The following is a 23,124-nucleotide window of genomic DNA, read 5'->3' on the forward strand; positions in this document are numbered from 1 at the left end:
CTTTATTCCATTTATTTTTCATGCTTATAGTAATTCCAGTGTTCCCACCAACCCATTCTGCCCATCTTAAAGTTTTGAACTCTTTGAAGTCCAAAGTTTTGGATTATGTGGACTCATTCCACATTAATCGTGTGTCTTATTAACTGTTCACCCCAGTTCTTCCAACAACAGAGTTCAGAAAATTAGTTGCATTTGGTGAGTTTTATTTCATCAAGTCATCTGCCAAAACAACCAAATCCAAGGAAGCCCAGAAGAGAGAAGCAGCTTTAAAGCTGTCATTCCTTTGTCCTTCCCCTTCTACACTTTCACCCTGAGCCCCATGGGATGTCACCACTCCTCCCTCTTTCACTAGTCACATTGGGTGATGTGCTGAGTATATTTTGTTTCCTACTCAACATGCTGGGCACAAGTTCAAAACCAAGACACTCGTGCCTAAAGTTCTTAATAGCGAACCATGCACAGGAAAGGGGAACCAGAGCACAGAAACACAGAAGCTTCACAAATGTTATGGATGGTGTTTCCTTAAGAAGGACCTTTCCATAAGCAGCACTTAACCAACAGGAATCATTTAAAAAGTGATGCTGTACTAGGGACATGAATGCAGTAAACTTCGGAGAGGCTACATCACCCATTAATACCCCAGAACAGAGATTTCTTCAGATTCCTATGATAATTAAAATAATACCATTCTTCAAACCACTGCACATGACTTTTGAGTACAAAAATGAGCAAAGAGAGAGAGAGAGAGAAAATCTACCAGATGGTAAAGTCAGTGGAAATAGAAATGGAAGTACAGATACGAGACTGAAAATTCAATCTGATACATCAATGTAGAGCAGTAAATCATAGCAGAGTTGTGTGGCAATAAACTCAGATCTGAACAGAGGACAGTCATGTTAGGGTAGCCTGAATTTCAGACAACTCTACAACTTCCGAGCACAGAATAACCTCCTGCACAATACCCCAGGATATTTTCAGGTCCTGGGGTATGGTCTAGGTGCTCCATCATGTTTTCAGTCCCAGATGCCCAGATGAGTATCTACTGTTTAGGCTGGTCTTTCTTCAACTTGCACTGATTCTTATTTTGTTTGTTCCAACTAACTTCACACTTTAACTGTAGTTCCTACCAGTTCCCTTTAATCTCTTCTTGCATGCTCTGTGCATATAGTCTTCTTCCTCTATCATTCTTACTCCCCGCCCACACTTCTCTAACTTTTACAAATAACCCAGTCAACAAAATGTGGGAACTGACAACATTGGATAACATCACATTGTGATGGGATGAGTATCAGAAACATTAAGGGTAACTACAGAAAATTTAAAATAAACAAACAAACAAAACCAAACAAAAACCCCCAACCAACAACAACAACAACAAAACAACTCCCCCCTCCTTGTTTTCTATTTTCATGGCAAGTAGTACAGGAAATACTAAAATTATAATGCAGGAAATATTCTTTAAGTTGGTGATAAGGAAACATTTTGTGATGATAGAGACCTTTGAGCACTAAAATAGCTTGTACATGGTGATTGTAGAACCTCTGTTCCCAGAGGCTAGAGAAACTCTCGTCATGAATGATATAGGCATTCTTGACTGTGCACAAGGGCAGGATGGTGCACTAGTTAATCTCTAAACATCTTCTCAAGATGCTACGATCCTATGAAAATTAAGAAACAGTAAAAAGATGCAAAAAAAACTGTTTTACATCTCTGCTGCACAACTCATGAAAAATTTCTTATAATATGCAACACTCCACAGTAATTCTAATACATCTATACATATCCATAATGTGATTTACAACACAAGGACCACAGGAAAAACAATCAATTTGCTACTTCAGGAAATGCTTCACTATAAATATGTAGTATTTTATATTTGCTATTATTGTTCAGAGGCAAAATAATGTTGCCTTCTGTTTGAAGTGGAAATGCAATTTTAATGAATTATAATGCAGATATTTAATTTTTTAAAAATGATCTAGCAACAGTTTTCCAAATAATCCTTTATATATACTGGAAATTAGGCAGATAATAAGAATTCATAGTTCTCCTACTATGAGGAATGCCACCATGAATTATTTTAATTCCATCCAGTTTCTTATTTTTCAGCATCTGAGATGCATTTCTCATCACAGCAGAATAATAATTTGTCACAGAACAAATAAGACTTACACTAAAAGCTTATATCAAATTGTTCCACTCCCCTCCAATTCCCAATGGGTGTACTTGGAGATCTCTGTACATCTTCATGATAAGAATTTTTAATTCTCCCAGCAAGAAATAATGAGATGCCTCATGTCTTATTATTCACAGCTCAGGTCACTTTCAAGAAGGTATACTTCAGCCTCAGATATTAGGCAAAGCACCAGCAGCGGTAGGAAACGCTGCATTGCCAGTTTAATGGGAAACTGGTTTTGTTTGGTTTACAATTTTATTAAAAATGACTACAGAGAAGGCTATTACAAGTTAAAGAGTCCACTTGAGTAGCAACACAGTATGCCTTCCTTTATGACGAACTAATTGCTCTCCAGACTGTCACAGCACATATAAAGTGTTTCATTTGTGCCTGAACGAGACTGCAAATTTCTGGGATCAGGGATCTTATTTGCACAAAAAATCAGGGCACTCTACTGCTGCCATTCACTACATCAATAGTAGCACTTGCCCCTTACAAGATTTCTGCCTATCAATTTTAAGTAAGATTATGAGCTTTATTGACTTTCAGCACCACCAGAAAATCAAAATAACAACTAAAGCACTGGTGTTTATGTTCTGTCCCAACATAAACAGAAGCAGATGTAAAGTATAAGCCCAGGCATTTCTTTAATGAGATTGAGATAGGTTTTGTGCTTGTTGGCTTTTTAAAAATTATTTTTCCCCAGGGAGGAAGAGGAGATGGGAGAATAAATAAAGGTCATAAACAGCCTCCCATTTAGTGCAAGTTACCAGTTATGGCTACCAGAAAGCCCAAGCAACATAATACTTAATAATACCAATGCATTTCTATCTGTGAGTCTAAAGGTCTCAATGAATGACAAATTATGCAGGTATATAAATTCACAGAAAGGTCAGACATTCCCCCATGTAGTTTATCTTCAGTAAAGTCAAAAGGACTTCATATAGCCACTAGGAACTCCTGCATTCTCTATGTCTCTATTCTAGCACTCACTTTTATCTATCAGGAATTTGTTACAGATGGACAGACAACTAATGCAAAATGTCATTGAAGAATATCTGCTCTCGGTGAAAATATATAGTAATAAGATATTTTATCAGATCAACAGCTGCTCATCAAGCATGTATGCAGTCACTGAGATCCCTTATCCTTTCCACAAGAACAGTTAAGCTTCCTTTGACACATTGCCATCACCTCTCAGAAACAAAACATGGAGCTCTAGAGGTCTACAGAGCACTGCTGAGCTGCCATTCCTCTTTTTTACTTCAATAGTTACAACCCGGAAAGTTGTTGTGGAAAACAAACAAACAGACAAACAAAAATAAAAAAGAAAAGCACATGCTTTTTTTGTGCATTTGAAAAAGAAGCTGATAATAGCATTATTATGAGAAAGTATTAAGGGTTATCAGATTGACATTGCATATGCTCTTTAGCAAATACACAGCTTGAGTATGGCAGACAAGTATTTCAGACAGTCTTCTGATGATTCTTCTTTAGAGAGTTTCAGCCTCTGTTTTCCTACTGAAGCAATTCCTTTTTTCCTTCAGCAACTCTTTTCCAGCTGTCTTCACTCCTTCCCCTTGAGGACAGAACTATACTTGAATGCCAGGAATCTTTCTTTTTTTTCCCCCTGTTTTCTGTTTTTTCCTACTCTTTCTCAGTCTGTTACTAAACTCTCTAGGTTTTTGACAGCGTGTCTGAGGTTTGCTGATATTTTAAACCATCTGTGGATTAAACACAGCATGAAAAGGACATCAGCCCCCACCTTTATCTCCTGCTCTGTTTCTGCAATGTTGGCAAAAACCCCAGCACAGTGATATGCCTCCCCTCTCATCCTTGATCCAATTCCCCCAACACATACCAGACTTTGCCTGTTGGCACTCTGAACATCTACAATCCTGCACAGGGACACACAAAGCATGAGACCTTGAGAACTGTGCAACCCCAGCAACACAAGCCTCTGTCACCAGGAGTCCACTGTGGGTCAGAGGGAAGGCAGCACCTTTCTTTTCTCAGATGTGCCTGCAGCAGCATCATTCCCTCTCTCCTCCTTTTAAATCTGGACTGGTTTTATCCCTTCTTTGAATTCTAATTCTTTAAAATAAACAAACTAAATCAGCTCCTCAGCCTTTGGACACAGCTTTGGGATTTCAGGTTTGTTGACTGCAGTCAGCTTAGCATTGCACACCCTGAGAAGCACTCTGACTTTAGGGCCTCTTTGGATGCTCAAGCACAGAGTATAAGATTGTAGTTGTGCAATTACATTATTTTCCTCAGTATTATTTACAAATAAAGCATAAAAAATAAACATAAAAGTAATTTTCAGCAGCTTAATTGTTTTCTCCCATAAATATTATGTTTAATTTCTAATTTTCATGACCTCATTTACTTGCAAAGACACTCCTGCTGTTTATCTCCCAGTGTGGTGTCTGGAACATATTTTCAGCAATTAAGGTAATGTAGATTATTAGGAAACAAGCTCATAAAGTTTGCAAATACAGTGCTATGTTCTCTGCTCTCCTTTCTGATGCAGTGTGAAATGCTGCCTCTTACTATGAGAAAGTAATAGATTTCACTGCTGTCTCTCACACTAGTGTTAATTTTAGCCATGAAACATATCTGCTACCTGAATGGAGTGACAAGAAATGATAAAAGAAAAAAAAAGGAGATATGATAAAATGATAAAGCCATTTGTTTAATCACGGAAAGCTAGGGATTTGGAAAATAAAAATAAATTGTGCTAATGATGTCTCTAAAGGGGGGGATTCTTTTACTGATTTTCTGGATATTCTGCCTCAAAAGAAAGAGACCCACATTATCATTCTTATCACAAAATTTTCCACAGAAACTAGAGTAAGGTAAGTGAAAGACAGAGCATTGGAAGGAATGGGTTAAAAGCAGAAGACTGTTGAGTAGGACTGTAGGTACAACCAAGAGACCTTTCAGCTGGGAATGCAAAAATTCTGGAAAGTAGTAATGTAGAAAAACATATATGTCTACTCCTGTTTACTTTCTGAGGGCCTTGAGAACATCTGTGTATAGATAACACAGGTGTTTGGTAGACTTGGAGAGACCCTAAGGGACATACCTAAGTTCCTTGCCTTGGTCCAGAGAAGATCAACGTACAGTGAAGATCACAGTACGATGGCAAATCACCCACGCATGAACCCTTGGCAGACCACTGGGAACAGCAGGATGGGGATCTTGTAGCATGAACTGGCTTAATGGCGTCTGCAGCCACCCAGGCACATCTGCCCAGGTACTGCTTTGGGGATCCTCTGGCTAACAAGGTAATAGAATAAAGGTAATCCATTGCATTTCAGCCATGGATCTATGATTGTTCCCTCTGCCTGACTGTGCTGACTCACACACAGCACTATTACCTTATTTACAAAACCGTTACTGAAGAGCTTGCCAAGACCTCTGGTTTTGTTTTCTTGGTTAGTACTGTTACTTTTTTGGCCAATTCCCTAAGGAAACAAGGTTTATGCAAATGTATAGGCATCTCTCTGTCTCAGCTTCGCTTCTCTCAGCCCCTTAGTAAGTTTGTAAGTTGTTTGCCCATTTTAGCCACATTCAGACAATGGAGGGAAATGCCCACTGCTGTGTTCAAACCTCTTAAGTTAGTAGTTCCCAGCTCCCAGGTCCATATATGTCCTACAACCTCATACACTCCTCTTTTAAGCTAGCAAGCTCAGAAGAAATCCATGGTTCAGCCATATTTTTTTTCTGTCAAATAAATGACCACAGAGTTTATTTTTATTACTGTTTTTTATTTAGTAATAGGAAAAATCATTCAATCCTGCTTTTCTGCTTTTTAAATCAAGCCTTTTACACTCCGGGCTATCAAGAAACACCATTTAAAAAACACTGATACGTCTCATCATGTTGCTCTTAGGGTTGTTATTCCACAACATCACTTTGAGCGAGTCAGTAATGCTCATGCTATGTAGTTTTTCCTAGAATCCAGTCTGAATATTCAGCAACTTTGGTGTAGACTCCTGGCTGCCAGGGGCGAGCACATCCTTCGCCCCAGCTGGTGATGCCCACCAGATACCACACCTCCTCATGCCTGCATGACAGTGGCCCTCCCGAATCTCCCTGTGTCACAGGAGAAAAAGAAAGAGCATGCAAGGAAGAGCCCTCATCAGTATTTGTATCTCAAAGAAAGCCTCGAATAAAATCAGCATCATTCAGTGTTAACACCAGCATAACTGCCTAGATTTCAATCCCTTTCACTTAATGTATGAAGCAGGTTTTCTGATTTTTTTGTAAATTGATTTCTAAATACTTTCTAGTCATTACAAATAATTTCTACTTACCATGAAAGTTCAAAACTACTAGCTTTTTTTTTCCCTTACTTATCTGCATACAGTGATTTAAAACCCAATGAAGACTATGTCTGCAAGTAAGAAAAACAGTAAATTTGTCAATGTTTCCTCTTATGGCTTTTTTTTTAGTATGCAAATCTCAGTTCTCTACATGGTTTATCTCGTTTGAGTGACTTTCCCCAGCAGGATAAAATACTTCTCTGTTTTCTTTTCCTATTCCTAACCCATCTTTCTGAACATAAGGTTCTTCAGTGTAGCTGTTGTAAGTTGTTAAGACAATAGCAAGTGTGTTATTTTTATAAAACAGCATCTCCATCTTCTGGTACACTGTATCAGATAAAGAAAGCATAATTGGTATAGGGGAAATTTTTATTCCTAATTACTCAATATCAATCATAGTAATAGTAACATTTTAACACAAAAATATTAACTGTTAAATGTTTACAGTCAAAACTATATTTGGTAGAGAATTTAATCTTAATAATCAGAATACTTTCTTCTTGCATAAATTAGCTCAGAGTATTTAAACTGATGGAAGTGCATGAGTTTACACTTGAGGAGAGAATTTAGCTCACTGAACTCACACTGTTGTGACATTTCCAATTCTAATAACGAACAGAGCAGTTTGCACAGGTTGTTTTTAGCCTTCTATTGGCCATGCATTTTAATAGCATTGCTAGCACCCTCCCTTCTGGTTTGTACAGGTGGATGCTTTAAAATAAGCTTTCAAGTACTGTATTTCATGTCTAGAAATAAAACACTACATAGGAAATCTGCTTTTATTGGAGAAATGCTTTGAGATGCTATACTTGCTCTCTTCGCATTTCTGATAGTCTGAAGGAATACTGTTTTATTCCATAAATGGTTGAGCTATCTATATATCCACACTCAGAGTTTCCTAGAATCTATCCTTAAAGGTTTCAATGTGACATAAGAAATATTTTCCACATACCTTGATTTTCAGTGCTTCTGACAAGGAAAAGTGACAAGTTAATCAACAGCTCTACCGATAACCATGCTTTTCAAATAGCAACTAAAAATAATTACAGTATTCAATTATATATTTGAAAAAATGGTTAGAATATATAGCTACACACTATTGTTTTTCATTACCTTACAAGCATCCCTTCCACCTTCATCATAGCCAGCACAGATGACTTTGTCACCTATTCTGCGCTTCCGGTACCTTGCCTGGCATTCCTCTGTTGACATGAGGGGAATGGGAGCCTTCTGAAGAATATCTTGTACTCGACCTATGTAAAAGGCAATATGAGCAGAGAAAAGTTAAAATTAAACTTCCCCATAAACTGATATTACAAAGTGGGAGGTCACTGCTTCTAGAGTGTTGATAGATGACACCAATTTTCCTTTCTTTGTGTTACAAGCAATGTGAATTGTCTTCTAATTTGAATGTTTTTATAATGCCATTTTCTTTCTTATGACTGGACAAGCTTCAAAAATTCTTTGTGATTTGCAAGGAATCCTCATATGTGTATAGCTCTCAGGACATTGGCCCTTGCAGCATTACCATTAGTATGCTTTTAGTAACTGTTATTTCCTAGTAAAGTGTTGCAATAACTTTGGAATCTCCCACTTGCCAAATCTATGCTCCTCTATGTCCTAGTACAGGATGGAGAAACCTGCACATAGAATAAATAAGACTATTTGAGAGCAGCCTTTTCTTAGAAATTAACAGAAGAAATTTGTCTATACAATATCTGCTAGATTTCACATTGAACTCTAACCTTCAAACAGCTGTATAAAAGAAAAGATACTCTTTAAATAGGTATTTATCCACATAAACATATAAAGATGACATATAAATATATAAATAAGTAGATAGATGTAAAACCATACTTTGATAATAAGGAGCTTTTTGGCTTACCTCCATATAAAATCAGAGAAGCTCAAATCTCATCACTATCAAAACTCAAGTAATTGGCATTGTTTATAATTAATCTTGAGAATAATAAAAGCAACATACTTCAATCTCCGATTTCCAAAGTCATATGAATATAATCACATCAAAAAAAAGCATGGACTATGTGCAGGCTGTAATTCAAAACAGTTCAATGATAAGTTTGCTGTCTTTTTTCAGCTAGGACCATGAAAAGGGGTGTGCATTCCACATATATACTGGATTTTACCAGTAGATTAAGCTAGAATATAAGGAAAAATATTTGAGAGCTGGACAGGATATATTTAAAGTTGAATTCTCACATAGTTCAAATTAATGAATTGAACAATTTATAAAATTAATTCTTGCGTCAGAGCATGGAGTTATTTAATGATAATTTTTTATGTCTTTAATTTATGTTTTATGATGTCTTAATAGAAATAGATTCTAATTAAGAATTATATCACAGTGCTGGTTTCTAATTAAGAATTATATTACAGTGTTGGCTAGAAGCAACAATGATACCTAAGAATAGAGCAGAATTTTTTTTAAAAAGGGGGGTTGGGTTTTTTCAAACACATGAATTTTACAAATACAAGAACTCACTGTTTAAAAATATTTTTCTGTACCTTTTTCCTTTCCGTAACCCCATCCAATTACCCAACAGTCAGTATAAAATATGTTAGTGTCTTCTTTTGATGGCAGGCAAATAGGTAGCTGAAGATCTAAAATACAATTAAAAGTATTAGTTTGACCAGCAGAGACAACTACAACAATAAGGCAAATAGGCTCAAATACGACCCCTGATGATAGACTCCAGGTTATGCTTTGTCCCTTACACTATATATCATTCCCATCACATAAATAAAAGCCACCCATTTTCTTTTCAAAGTCAACAAAATGAGATCCTCGTCAAACCCCTCTAACTGCATATTAAAGGAAGCCAGCCCAGGTGTCATGCACTGCCATAGCAATGCCAGCCCTGTGTCATCCTGCACATTTTCAGACTTCCTCTGCAATACACTACATACCAGTAAAATTCATAGGCTTAGCAAGTTTCATTAAAGCAATGTCATATCCAGCCTGTGCGTATTTATACTGAGGGTGAACAATAATCTCTTCCACTTTGAAGAAAGGTGTATCCTCATTTATTTCTGATTGTTTTAAAATACCAGCATAAACACGCCAACTGTTGGGATTCGCACGACTGAGGGAAAAAGACAAACAGTCATCCTGTGACTAAAAAGTCTAACGCAAGTAGTTAATGTGATTCTTTCAATTCATTCCAATACAATTTTTCTAGTAAGGAAAATAGGGTTGGAAATATAAATTCAAGTAGTCTATTCTGACACTTATTAGTTGGGAAAATTACACTAGCCATGTAAATATAGATTAGAAAGTGTAATACAATAGACATATATGAAAGGTTTCAGCTAATCTTTATTATTCTAACTTTATTTTCAGTAAGTTTAAGGGATATCTCATTGTGACATTCTACCTACCATTAAGGCAACCTAGAAGTTTTGGTACATGCAATGAAAAAGATGCAAAAAGTGTCTTAAATAAACTCCAACATTTTTGAAGATTTTATATATGAATTCATAAATATTAGTTGGGCTTTAAAAATTCCAATTAAAAAAGTCTATTTTTATTGCTATTTTGCAAGTATATATTCTCCCTTTGCCTTTTTTAATAATGATAACTTCTACACTGGATATTAGGTAAAGGATATTTTTATATAGGGTTTTTTAGAAAGTTTACCCACTTTATAAAAGTTTGCCACTGGAGGTAAAATAATGGTAATACTATTCCATGAGAAAAAAAATAATGAGAAGCATACTACACTGCATCAGTAAAAATGCTCGATTTTGGATCATGATGCTGGGTCAACATTCTTTTCTTTGAAGCCTTTTGTCCATTACCTGTACTTTTTCTCCCATCAGACTGCATTGTAGACTTCCATTTCATTTTGTAAATGGCAGGATAACCTATTTTACAGGTGCTGACAATCTAACAAAGGAAATGGATCAACTACATGACAATTAAACCAGCCCTTCACAATGTAAACAATTTCACAACCCATATCTGATGGTAATTTTATTAACAATAGAGACTATATGCATCAGTTTATGCAAATAATCAAAGTCTTAGTACTGACTGCTTTAAATCTGAAAATCTCCATTAAAAATAGGGTATTAATTCACTGGTTTATAAAATTTGGGGGATTAAAAACTGTTAAAATAAACCAAGACAATTGTGTTCTTGATGCATCATGTAATGCTCAGGTACCAGCAGCAGCCTAACTGGACTCAGAGATTTACAGTGTGTCCTGGTCAAAAAGGCTACACTGCTGAGAACTCTGCTGCTTAAACTATCAGATTAGTGGTACAGAAAAATCTCTGAGATAACTTATTTGAAATTTATGAAATGCAATAACTCAGCTACAGACTTTTCTTGATAGATTATATGGTATTACAATAAGAAAAAGCTCGTATCTCATTAGAGTGTCTAAGGTTCTGTAAATATCTGTTGTCTGCTTTACAATTTTATCTTCTAGATTCATTACAATAATTTAGCATCAGCAGTACAATACTATGTTACAAAGGGACAATGTATGGAGTTTCAGCTACTTTAAGAAGATGAACAGTCTACCTGAAAAGTTCACCTTTTGGTTACATTAAAACCATTTGTTTTATTCTAATTATCACTGTTATTACCCTGAAAGGTAGATCTCAATTTATCTCACGTGTGACTAAATTTTTGGGTTTATCTGTACATTTACGTGTAGGTCTCACCTGGTGACACAGTGAGCAGCTGTGAGAATCCACTGGTTGCTGATGATAGAGCCCCCGCACAGATGTCTCTGACGAGACAACTTCACATGCAAGCTGACCTGCCATGGCCATTCCCCAGGGGAAGAGTCTGTCCCTCCAACGATCCTAATAGTTCTTGCAGAATGCTGCATACACACTACAGAAATAATTCAAAACTGAGCTTAGGGACAACTTGCACTCACCAAAGAAAAATGACAATGAGACTACTACTGATCACTGAATAAGGATCATCTATTGAGAAGAAGGTGATACATGATATATTCTAATCCCTTTATGATTTACGATCATAAAGCCTATTTAAACCAAATTCACAGTGCTACTGCTGGTGTTTACAATGTGCAGACCTGGCTGACTTCACTTTTTCAGAACACTCCAACTTCACAAGGTGACCCATTGGGACAGTGCAACCAATTCAGTGCAACCACTTTAAAAAAAAAAATTGTTTGGTCCCCTATACTGAAATCAGTGAAGCACTGGTTTTCTTGCATGAAAGAAGTTTTACTTACCAGTACTGGCTTTTTTTTTACATAATCTTAGTGAGTATCCAGAGATCCTTCCTGGCCCATGCACTATTTTCACTGGAGATCCATTTGAGGACATTCTTAGGTGACACTCACACTTTCTGTCAATGAATTAATGCAAAGACTTAGTTTGTACTTTTTTTAACGCAGAACACTTCCATTACCCTCTCACCACATCTGCAGAATGACTATGTCAGCAATCTTTGAACATTTTAAAAAATATATCTCACCTTTCCTCATTGCATGAGTCTTGGAGGGGAAAGTATGTAAAAAATTGGCAGCGGATCACGTCTGTGCAAACCTGCTGACAAGCTCTGTGTCCTTTAGTATAAGTGACATTAAGTTCATCTCCCAAAAAATCCATATGCGTGTAAGTGCGAGAATTGCAGGCTGTAAGAATGAGTGCAGTCCAAACATCAGAATTAATTAATTTAATTCAAAATTAGTATTTTTATTGTAATTTATTGTTTACCAGGAAAAGATCTTCTGCAATTTAGGAGACCAAAGCCTGATACAGCATTTTCTTGTGATATAAGTGCCTCTGGTATCCCACTTGTTGATGTCTTCAGAAGGCAAAGATTTCTAAAATGAAATATTTTTTACAATAACTAAATCTGTTATCACATCATAAAAATAATTGTTTAGGTACTCCTAAGAGAAGTTTCTTTCTTAAATATGTTTTTTTCTCACAAGTCTCAATCTGTAAAAGTATTTCACATGAAAATGCATTCACTAAGTTCACTAGTTCACACTTAATTGAGGCAGGTTTCATAGTACTGTGAAATGGCATATAACTGTGCTACTAAAGGTTATACAGTATTTATAAATATGTAGAAGAGGTGAGTTTAGATGATGCATGCCATCTTAGCTTTGCTTCTCACCGGAATTCCTTTGAAACTTTATTCTTCTGGTTTGTGTATGAAAAAAAGGAAGACAAATAGAAATATTTCTAAATTTCACTGAAAAATCTTTTCAGGTAAATAAGTTTATCCTGCCTGGAAACCATATGACTCTTTTGACAATGTCATAGAATTCAGCTTTAAGTCATTAAAGCAGTATGGAGGCTCATTGTATTTTTGACGACCTTTTGAGATTAAGACCAGATATGCAACCACAATACAAAAGCCCTTATCGTATTGGAAAAGAGATGAAATGTGCACAGGAAATTATAAACTTATGAAAAAAAATATAAAAAGCTGTGTTTTACTGCAAATAGCCTTTTAACATAAAATTCCTCAAATTTCAGAAATTAGTGTTTTAAAAAGAGACTTTAATTTAAAAAAATAAATTTTAAAAAATCTACATAGATAATTACATTTGATTGTCATATTCACCTTTGGGATTCTATTTCCCATTTCCTGGTAAAGAATGTAAAGAACAAGCACTTTGGAAAATACGTGCAAATAGTTTGGCAGACAGAAATATCAGGAGTGAAAAAACTTGTAATATTAATTCCTGAAAACTCTTGATCATCAAAAATGTCCATTTGACAATCTGTATAAAACAAGAACAAAATGTAAAAAATCCAAAGACTTTGTTATGTCATCAGAATACTGAGATTTACAAATTATTCATTTCTATCTTTATTCCCATTGCCCTTCCGTGATTGATAAGATGGAAAGATAACACGACATTTTAATCAAAAACTGTTTCTCAAGAACATTTTTGAATATGTAAACTCACGGAGAGCACTACTGAGGAGGGATAATGTTCATACAGAGGAAAAGAGAAATAATGTGATACAGTACAGATTTGGTAATCTAATAGGGAAAGCTTTAAATTAATTTTAAATGGGTATATCTAACAGGATCATGGGAAAACTAGAGGAAAAATAATAGAATGATCCTCTTAATACTTTAGCTTCTACTGTTTGAAAAGCAGGCAGAATAAGTAGGATTTCTGTATATTCTGCCCTCTGTCATGACCAAAATAGCACAACAGAGGCTTGGCAGGATAATTCACACAACCAGACTATGGATATAGAAGTTACAGGAAGTACTAGCATGTTTAGAAAGAAATTAATGAGTTGCCTTCTCCAGAGACATACTTCCAGTCCTAGTTAGATTACTAATGCAAGAATAAAAAGAGAAAAAAAGGAAGCACCAGCACAGAGGACATTTCTTGAACCTATTAAGCTGTAAAGATGGTAAAAATAGTGAAATGATCCAAAAGACAGGACATGGTGGCAGCAGAAAACTTCAGCTGTTGAGAAAGTACAGCAACCAAGTCAACACTACCTGGTTTGTTACAGATATACATACTGGAACATCTTACCAGAAAATAGAAAAAAAAGGAAGAGGTAGAGCTTAATGTGACTCCTATTAATTTCATGAGGTTTTCAAAAAACATAAGCATGAAGGGACAACAATACTGGGCAGTAATTACACAATAAAAACAGTAAGAAAATAAAATCAGCAATCTAGAAAATAAGTCAATTAATTCTGACAATTAGTGGATAAGATCCCTTGTTAAATGGAAATAGTGTTCAAGAAATGGACAGTTTCTAAAGAAAATTATATTTAAAGCACAACTGTGTATCTGAAAGTTTGGGAAGCTAACTCATGATCTAAAGGATCACGTTCAGTGATCATTTGTTCAATATGAAATGACCTCAAGGAAGGCACCTTGCAAAGGGCAGAAATACAGAAATATTGCTATAATAGTATGTGTGCGTAAGGACAAAGTTGGAAAGGCAAAGGCATAAAATGAATGGCCACATAGGAAGGAATAAACTAAATAAAGTCAGAAAAATACTAGAACAAATATTCAAATAAACCCATTTCAGATATTTACAAAACAACAAGGCAGAAGATGGTACTGAGTTTTTATGACTACATTTGACAAATCTCCATCTGGACAGGTACAGCTGATCTGTCTTGGATTAGGACAGTTGACCTCCTTAGATGACCTCTTGATACAACAGCACTATCTAGGCTTCTACGACCACATAATTTGTTTCTTCTCTCTCTCTGCTCTTGCTTCACTCACAAGACACAGAGAGTAAGGAAAGACATGTAGGAACAAGATTGACTTTCACGTGCTGTTGTAGTTTAACCCCAGAGAAAAATCAAGCCCCACACAGCCACTCCCTCACTCCCGCACCAGTAAGACTGGGGGGAGAATCAGAAGGGTAAAAGCTAGAAAACTCGTGATTTGAGATAAAGACAGTATAATAGGGAAAAGCCACACTGGGTGCCAAAAAGAACTGTGGTGGGTTGACCTTGGCTGGATGCCCACCAACTTGCTCTATCACTCCCCCTTCACAGCTGGACAGGGGAGAGAAAATAAGATGGAAAATAACTCATAGGTTTAGACAAGGTGGTTTACTAAAGCAGAAGGAAAAGTTTGTGCGTGCACAAGCAAGAGAAAAAACCCAGTAATTTTATTCTCTTCTTCCTACCAGCAAGGGATGTTCAGCCACTTCCCAGGAAGCAGGGCTTCAGCACATGTAGCGGTTGCTCAGAAAGGCAAACGTTGTAAATAACAAATATCCCTCCCTTTCTCCTCCTTTTCTTAGCTTTTTTATCTTTTTTATCTCAGTTGACATCATACGGTATGAAATATCCATTTGGTTAATTTGGGTCAGCTGGCCTGGTTGTGTCCTCTCCCAGGATCTTGCCCATACCCAGTGCCTTGACGGGGAGGTGGAGAATACAGTGCTGATGCTGTGCCAGCCTTGCCCAGCAGTAGCCAAAACACTGGTGTGTTATCAACACCTTTCTAGCTACCAGTGCAAAGCACAGCACTGTGAGGGCTGCTGTGGGAAAACGAACTCCATCTCAATCAGACACAATATGCATGCTTTCAGAAATTCAGATTATTTGTGATGGATCATTACAACCATGTAATCACTGTCGTAAACCATAAATGTCTTTGATGAAGTCTCATATAGCTTTTGATTTACTTTTTTTACTTAAAATTCTATTGTTTGCAGATATGCTACAGTCCCCCGATTCTTCTCAAAGTTTGTGAGTAGGACCCTCCTGAGTACTGTGATTTTTCTTCTAATCATGAATGAATGTCTTTCTAGTATATCTTAAAGCAAGAGTTTGGCAAAAATAAAAAATATTGCCTCTATTCTATCCCATACGCCTAGGGAGGGAATAGCTACATTGTTTTTTTCTCTTTACAAAACATTTTCTTCCTTCTTTTATTCTTTACAGTTAATTTTTCATGAGCGGTCTTAATTGTTAAGATTGGGACAAAATTGATTTTTTCAATAGCTTCCAAAGATTATTCCTACAGTAGGATTAGCGGAGTTGGAAGAAAATCTATTGATATAGAAAAAAAATATATTGATATAGTCTCTACAAAATGCGATTTATATGGGAAAACTAGATTATCTGTGAGCTACAGAAGGTATAATTCACACTGTTTGATTTTAGACTCTTGAGACTTTTGCCTTGGTAATGATTGCAGGAAAAAGCACAGACTTTGTGTTTTCATACAAATCACCCACAAAAGGCATAATATATCCCTTCATATTAGCCAGCTGTATTAGAAAGCTGCAGGTTTTCATTTAAAATTTTAAAATTTTCAAGTTTATACAGAGTATAGAAACAGAACTTAGAAAACTTTATATTCCTTTCTGATTTTTGACTTTGATATCCATGATACAAAAATAACATACAATTTCATCAAGCTAATTGTATGAAAGAAATCTTTAGATCTTTAACGCAGGCTACTGTGTCGGTAAGATAAATGATAACATGGAAAAATTAAAAAGAGATGAACCTCCTTTGTGCCTTACAAACTACATTTGTAAGAATAAGACTATATCAGAATTATTCTACATAATGAAACATTTATACATGTCAGTGATAGACCGCATTTCGTCATCCATAACCCTTAAAACTAAACTGAATCAGAGATTTTAAATAGTTACCTAATTCAGAAAGCTGGCATGGCTTTAAAGAGAATCCAGACACAACCTCATCAAGCACCTTTATGTTGGTTGGAGTTCCAACACTGGTATGTTTCAAGAAGCATTTTTTACTGAATGATAAAGAATAAAGAAAGTGGTAAGAAAACAGGCCTTCTTCTTTGGACTAAACCATCCTCCTGGATCTATAATTCCTATCATGGTGCATGGTCCAACCCCCAGAAAAGGCTTCAAATGATGAACAGAGCTAGCTAAACAACGTTTAACTTGCAAATTTGAGCAGATCAAGAGCTCAAAAATAGGTTTCATAAAAACTAAATAATTTCTCTGGCTGCTCTGATGATGCTATTTTCAGAACAATAAGCAGAACAAGATTTAACAGAGTAATAATGTTGCACACGTATCAATATAATTTGCATTTCAGTATCTCCAGATGATTTTAAATTTTTTCAGTGCAATAATAATCAAGTTTGTCTTTCTCACCAATGAACAAATGAAAGCTAACTGACTAAAGATATTTTCCTACCTGTAAGTGTGAATAAACATTGCAAGGAGGAATAAAATTAGTATCCTTGAGTAATTCTTGAACCATAGACTGCTCTGAGATTTACTCTACTAAAGCACAGTGCTGTCCAAGGAAATGGATCCAACCTGTATTTACCAAAAGTTTGCATTGTGAAATCTTTCAGAGGCATATGTAAAAAACTGGCAATGCTTGTCATTGGTACATCTTTTTTGACACTCTTGATAGCTGTCAGCCGTAGCAATATCATAAATCTTCCCTTCCATATCAAGTCCTACATGGACATCTGGGCTGCAAGCTGTGAAGAAAGAGAGACCAAGTTCTGAAAATGTACTTCTATTCTTTACCCCATCCCGTACCTCAAATTGCCCAAAAGACAGTTTGTATAACACAGCCCTCATAATCCACATTCTACATCTCACACTCACTTCAGTTACATCACACTTCATACATACTTCTAGTACTAAATTAGAAACATAGGCTTAGCGTAGTATCACATGGCAAACTGTCAGACTTTGACAGTGCCTCTGCCTACATGAGAGAGGGGCTCTAACCAATGTGGCTGACTGAGAGCAAATTGATATTCAGCAAAGAAAGAACTCGAGATTAATACTAAAACATACTTTCCCAGTTCCAAATTCACAGAGTAATTTAAGTGGCAAATTCTGTCCTTATAAGCAACAAACATCTCCCATTTGAGCCAGAATATTTAATTTACACTTCACAGAGGAAGAATTGGGACTGTGGAGTTTGAAATGCAGGTCATTGAGTTCTCTTCAAAGAACATGAGTCAGCCAAAGATTGGAGCCATTTTTAAATATATATGGAAAGATTTTCACTTTAGTGACATTAGTCTGATTCTAGAGTAACTACAGCGATATTAATTAGTCTAAATAGCATAAAGAATAACATTCCACTGAAATCTCTTCTGGGTCAAAGCTACTCAGAAATATAAGCACGACAGGATATTGGCAGGAAAGAGCTTTTAAAAGACCTGACTGCTCTGAAAGGCAAGTGGCAAACTAAAGCAAGCACAACTTATTTTATAATAGCTGCAATGGAGAACTCACATAAAAACCCATTTAGTCCTGCCACATTGAGGTGCTATACCAACAAAACTAAAGAACTAGCCTGACATCCATAAGACACTATTTGTCCTCATAGACACAGAAGTGAATATTCTTCCTTATTCTCTTTTTCTAAAGTACCATGCTATGCTTAAAGCTCCTTTTGATGACATCATTATTACAGTGCAAGTTTAAAGCCTATCTAAAACAAGAAATTTAATAGGCTTTAAATATGCTAACTCAAAGACACAGCATATGATAACTCAAAGACACAGCATGCTGAAACCAATACTTCATGTACAGCACACATACACTAAAAGATGCGGCTGCTAATAAATTACTACACAGAATCATGAAGGCACGAACATCACATTGTGACAATGCAATTCTGCTTTGCTGGGCATCTGCACATCAGAGTTATAAAACAGGGCCACACATGCCATATGAGCAGCTTTCAGGAGTGGATTTGTAGTAGTAAAATAATCTTTAGAACTGGAGTCAGCAGCTAAAGCCTCCATTCCCATCTGCCTCTAGCAAATGAAACAGTCATGTCATCTGGGGAGCCTCAGTGGTGGATAGCTGGGCCTGAAGGCTAAAACCAGTGGAGTTTTTGTCACTTGTGTTTGAAAGCAATCTGGCAAAGACCATACAAATCACTGCTTGGCTGCTTCCCTGATTCTATTACTATTTACAAAATGCTAATTTTTTAACAGCTGCCACCCAATACACAGCATAAAGTACATGCATGTGAATAACCATATCTTACCACTAATTTGGATATTACACTGTTTTAAGGAATGTCCAGAGATAGCTCCTTCCATATCCACTTTCGGCAGCATTTCTGTATCACTGTCTTTTAAATAGCAGGAAAACCTGTGTTTTAAAATGCAGCAATTAATGGCTTTTACAGTACAACACAGACTTTCCTAATTGTTTCTCAGGTGAAATGCAGGCTCTCCAACATTCCCCCATATTAAAACATTGACATGTATAATTGGAAGAAAAATAGGATAGAGACACATATGCTTTCTTGGCACTGGTGGCAGACGACAATACTTTGTGTATGTGGGAGCTCCAAGAGGTCTCAATAAAGCGAGCAGCAGAGCCCAGGGTTTGGAGGACAGAAGTGCACTGGGCATAGAGAGGAAGGACAACCTCATTCTCTCAGGCTAAAGAAGTTCTTAATTGTGAGAGAAATATGTTAAATAGAGAGGGTGGGGAACAGTAGAGGGGACCACCGCAGATGTGAAATTACTCACACTGTCTCTGAACAATAAATCTGTGGCACAAAGGAGGGAGTGCAGAGTCACTTCTGTTTCCTTGAAAGGGTTGGTATGTGAGTGTGAAAAATTGGGTATTGTCAAATTTAACCTTCTGAATTCAAGCAATTAGTCTAAGATCTCAGTTTTAGAGATACATGACACAGTGTTCCATGGCAACCCTGTACCTTTCCCTGCGCGCCTGTGTTCTGTCAAAATGTTACCAAGTTTCTAAATTATCACGGGAGGCCAGCAAAATAGACATGTACATGAACATCCTACCTTTTTGCAGGATCTTTAGTCCATGTTGCTGGCAAATAGGTGAAGAACAGACAGGTAGGATGGTAAGTACACACTATTTGGCAGTAATTGGCACTCGGTGTAAAAAACGTAGTGAGGTCTCCACCTTGGAAGTATGTATTTTCATAGATCTGAGTCACACATTCTGATGCAGAATAACAAAACGTGTCAATTATTAAAGATGGGAGCATGCAGTTCAGCAGTAGAGGATGAAGCCACTGCTCCTCTTTGCCATGGACCTTTTGGCAGGAAAAGTGGGTAAGGGGGGTAAGTAGCACAGTTCCTCTGAGAGTCTCGTCTTTGTTCTCCAGCAGAAATAAAACTCCCTGGGGTGTCTCCCCCCATTCCCTGCCTCATACCCAATGCTGGAGCAGGGCAACTTGAGCCAAGGCAGAAACCCAAGCAGCAGGATAGGCCGTATCTGCATGGCAGATAGGGAAAGTACCATCTCATGGCAGATCTCAGGAGTAGCAGAAACCTCTTCTGAGAGAGACCACCATTACGAGGAAAACGAGGAGGAGGAAGCGCAGAGACCAAAAAGATTTAGGAACTTTTATGTAAAGACAGCCCTATTTTGTCCAGTGATGCTCTGAGGCCAGAGTCCCAGGTAGTGCCACTGTACACAGCCTCAATGACTCAGAGCATTTCATAAACCTTCTGCTCCCTCACACTTCACCTTGAACCCCCCAACTTGCTTTACAATGAAGAAAATACTGTTTCAGGAGTAGCATCTCAGAATGGTCCAGAATAAAAATGAGCTCAACTACAACCATGCATCTGCAGGAATATTGAACTCTGAATGACCTACTGAACTCTGTAATGACAACCACTCACACTCCAGAGCCATGCAACAAAGGTACCTAAGCAGCAACCTGCTCCCATCTTTCAAAATGAAGGCACTTGTAAGGTCTCCATGTTAAAAGACACAAGAGAGCTGTCTTTGCACAGGAGACCATTCTCTTCTTGAATTTGCCCTCCAAAAGAAGTAGCAAACCAGCAAGTATGCCAATTTTTATTCCTGTATCCACAAAAGTGCTTTTTCTCAGCTAAAAGATAAAGAGAAAATAATGTAATTTTACAGACTGGGAGGAAAACCTAACTGAAAACATTTTATCTACTGGTTTAATCTGTTACTACAGAGCAATCATAATGTATCAAACACTATTCAAAATGAAAATAAATAGAACTATCATATTGGACTTTATAGTTTTAAAATATTGCAAGTGGATTTTATTTGTTAATGTGATTATAAACTATACATAGGCAATTCTGTTTCCTGCACATAAGTAAAATATATACTTAAAAAAAGAAAAGGAAAAAGCAAGGAATTATTAGACAATGTGTTAGATATCCTAATATTTTTCAAAGCTGAATTTCTTATTAATAAAAATTTGTACTTTATAAATATCCATATTTTTCTGGTAGGTATACTTCCAAGATATTTCTCTAAAAATTGGTAATTATTGTTCTCAGTAGAGTTTCTTTGCCCAGCTTTGTCATTAACAGAAAAGAATACTCTAAGTGTATTCTGTTTGCTGTATCAGATATTTGGCATCTTATTTATCTTCTTCTACTGTAAATTAACACAAAAAAATCTTATTTATGCTGTAAAACTATGCACCATGTAGAACTATGCCAGTTCTGAACACGTTAATTTAATAAAAATGTTTTCTAGCCCTCAGAAATTTTCCAAGATTTTAGTTTTGCTGAGATTTAAAGTCAGGAAAAATATTTTCTTAAATAATACTACATTTATCAAACAGATTTTGCTAAAAAGCTGTTACCTAATTGTTGTCTGAGAAAACAGATAATACATTACTGAACTTAACTTGTGTTAGGCCTTAGTTATAACTTATCAGCAAAAGGAATTTCAGAGAAATATAATGCAATTTTTGTAGTTTAACTTTCGCTAACTGAACAAAGTAAATCATTAACACAGACTGAAAAAAATGTACAATTATCAATTTTCCAGAGTACCAAGAGAATTCTAAAAACCATTTACAACAAAACAACTGGTTTTGGAGTTATTCACTGTTATTGCAATAGTCTTTCAAGCACAATGGTACATAGGTGTTACACAGATAATTTTTACATGAGTAATTTCACACAAAGGCAACGTGTGAGTATGACTGAAGTTGATGGGGTTTGCTTATTTAAAAAAATAAAAAAGGATGTTAGTTCTGAAGCTCAGCTGGTGTCTCACAGTGAGGCTGCCCATCAGTCCTGCCTCCTACCTGAGGGCAGCATCTGGGGAAAGGTCTGAGGCTCCTTTGCAGCCAGGAAGAGGTAGATAGTGATAGCTCACCCAGCACTGCCAGACTGAGCCTACAGCAGCCAGCACACATTACTGCAATGGGGGTGGCAGGACAGTATCAGTAAAGCCCCATTAGAAAGTTCCATGTCAGATAACAGGGTTATGAGAGTTACCCAAACTTAACTAAGCACAACTCAGCAGAATCAAAACAGCTCTCTCAGGACCAGACTGTAGTTATCATCTCTCCACCTATAAGAGTTCTGTTACTCTGTGTGTCAATCTCAGAAATTATAGATTCACTTACCACTGTAAACAGAAGCAAATAAGAAAATGAAATTAAAAGTCCGATCAATCCAAATCATCCTAAAAACCACAAAATTATTATTTAGGATGTGTTAAATAAAGGGTGTATAACTAGTTTTATAAGGCACCACAAAGCATAACACTGATTTACAACTGTACTGTTTCACCATTAATTCAATATTACTTTGAAATTTACAAATTACAGCTGTGATATACAGTTTTGGTATATCTAAAGCAGCATGGAAGAGTAACAAAAGTTATCCCTTTACTTATGCTTGTAAGAAGCAATAAAGCTTATAAGCACTTCAAGAATTTCTACTTTTTTAACAGCAGAATATTTATTCTTGCTTAGACTGGGAGCAATATTACATTGAAATGATATTACTAATCCTGACTCTCCTGATAGTTTAGTAGATACTGTTATCCCCATAGCAAACAAATGACTCACACTTACTTCTTCTGGTATATGCTATATGAATTCTAAACCCTTTCTTTTCACATGCAACAACTTAAGCTATGAAATAGTCAAATAAATTAACTACACAACATAAGTCATAAATATTTCAACATACACTGTCTTGTTGCTATGAAAACCTTTCACTGAATACCAGTTTCAATAACAATTACATACCTGAACATACAGTAGGTCTGGATGCATGGGTAAGGTTTATGGTCTACTAAAAAAAAAAAGAAGTCCACACTTCGTGTTAAATATTATTGTGCCTGCAATGCTAACTTATCTTTAATATTTACTTTGAACGGGTACCTTACCTTTTT

At 36.4% G+C, this 23,124-nt stretch overlaps 1 protein-coding gene across 8 annotated transcripts; it reads right to left on the bottom strand.

The window, feature by feature from the left end:
• Positions 1-5,947: 5,947 nt before the first annotated feature.
• On the bottom strand, positions 5,948-22,426 carry LOC103758493 (plasma kallikrein). Of its 8 annotated transcripts, none has more exons than XM_008924751.3 (14): positions 22,349-22,423; positions 19,773-19,935; positions 18,998-19,104; positions 17,303-17,462; positions 16,645-16,754; positions 13,094-13,253; positions 12,232-12,341; positions 11,990-12,149; positions 11,745-11,860; positions 11,200-11,374; positions 9,436-9,611; positions 9,034-9,129; positions 7,621-7,760; positions 5,948-6,277 (listed from the first exon to the last, which is right to left on the bottom strand). In XM_008924751.3, the coding sequence occupies exons 1-14, from the start codon at positions 22,404-22,406 to the stop codon at positions 6,122-6,124; spliced, it is 1,887 nt and encodes a 628-aa protein (XP_008922999.2). In that variant the 5' UTR covers positions 22,407-22,423; the 3' UTR covers positions 5,948-6,121. The 8 variants fall into 8 exon arrangements, 4 of the variants coding, with proteins under 4 accessions (XP_008922999.2, XP_017925430.1, XP_025750565.1 ...); XR_003212645.2 differs by lacking the exon at positions 5,948-6,277 and adding an exon at positions 8,393-8,559 and having other exon boundaries at positions 7,650-7,760; positions 22,349-22,424; XM_018069941.2 differs by lacking the exon at positions 22,349-22,423 and having other exon boundaries at positions 18,998-19,084; positions 19,773-19,882.
• Positions 22,427-23,124: the final 698 nt, after the last annotated feature.

Source organism: Manacus vitellinus, unplaced genomic scaffold (assembly GCF_001715985.3).
Source record: "Manacus vitellinus isolate BGI_N305 unplaced genomic scaffold, ASM171598v3 scaffold_0_pilon, whole genome shotgun sequence".
NCBI classification, from domain to species: Eukaryota; Metazoa; Chordata; class Aves; order Passeriformes; family Pipridae; genus Manacus; species Manacus vitellinus.

Coding starts and splice junctions, on each gene's coding strand:
- LOC103758493 (XM_008924751.3), bottom strand. CDS start 22,406: ATGATTTGGATTGATCGGACTTTTAATTTCATTTTCTTATTTGCTTCT. Junction 9,130..9,435: donor TAAGCCTATGAATTTTACTG/GTATGTAGTGTA, acceptor ATTGTATTTTAG/ATCTTCAGCTACCTATTTGC. Junction 7,761..9,033: donor GGGTTACGGAAAGGAAAAAG/GTACAGAAAAAT, acceptor CCTTTTACATAG/GTCGAGTACAAGATATTCTT.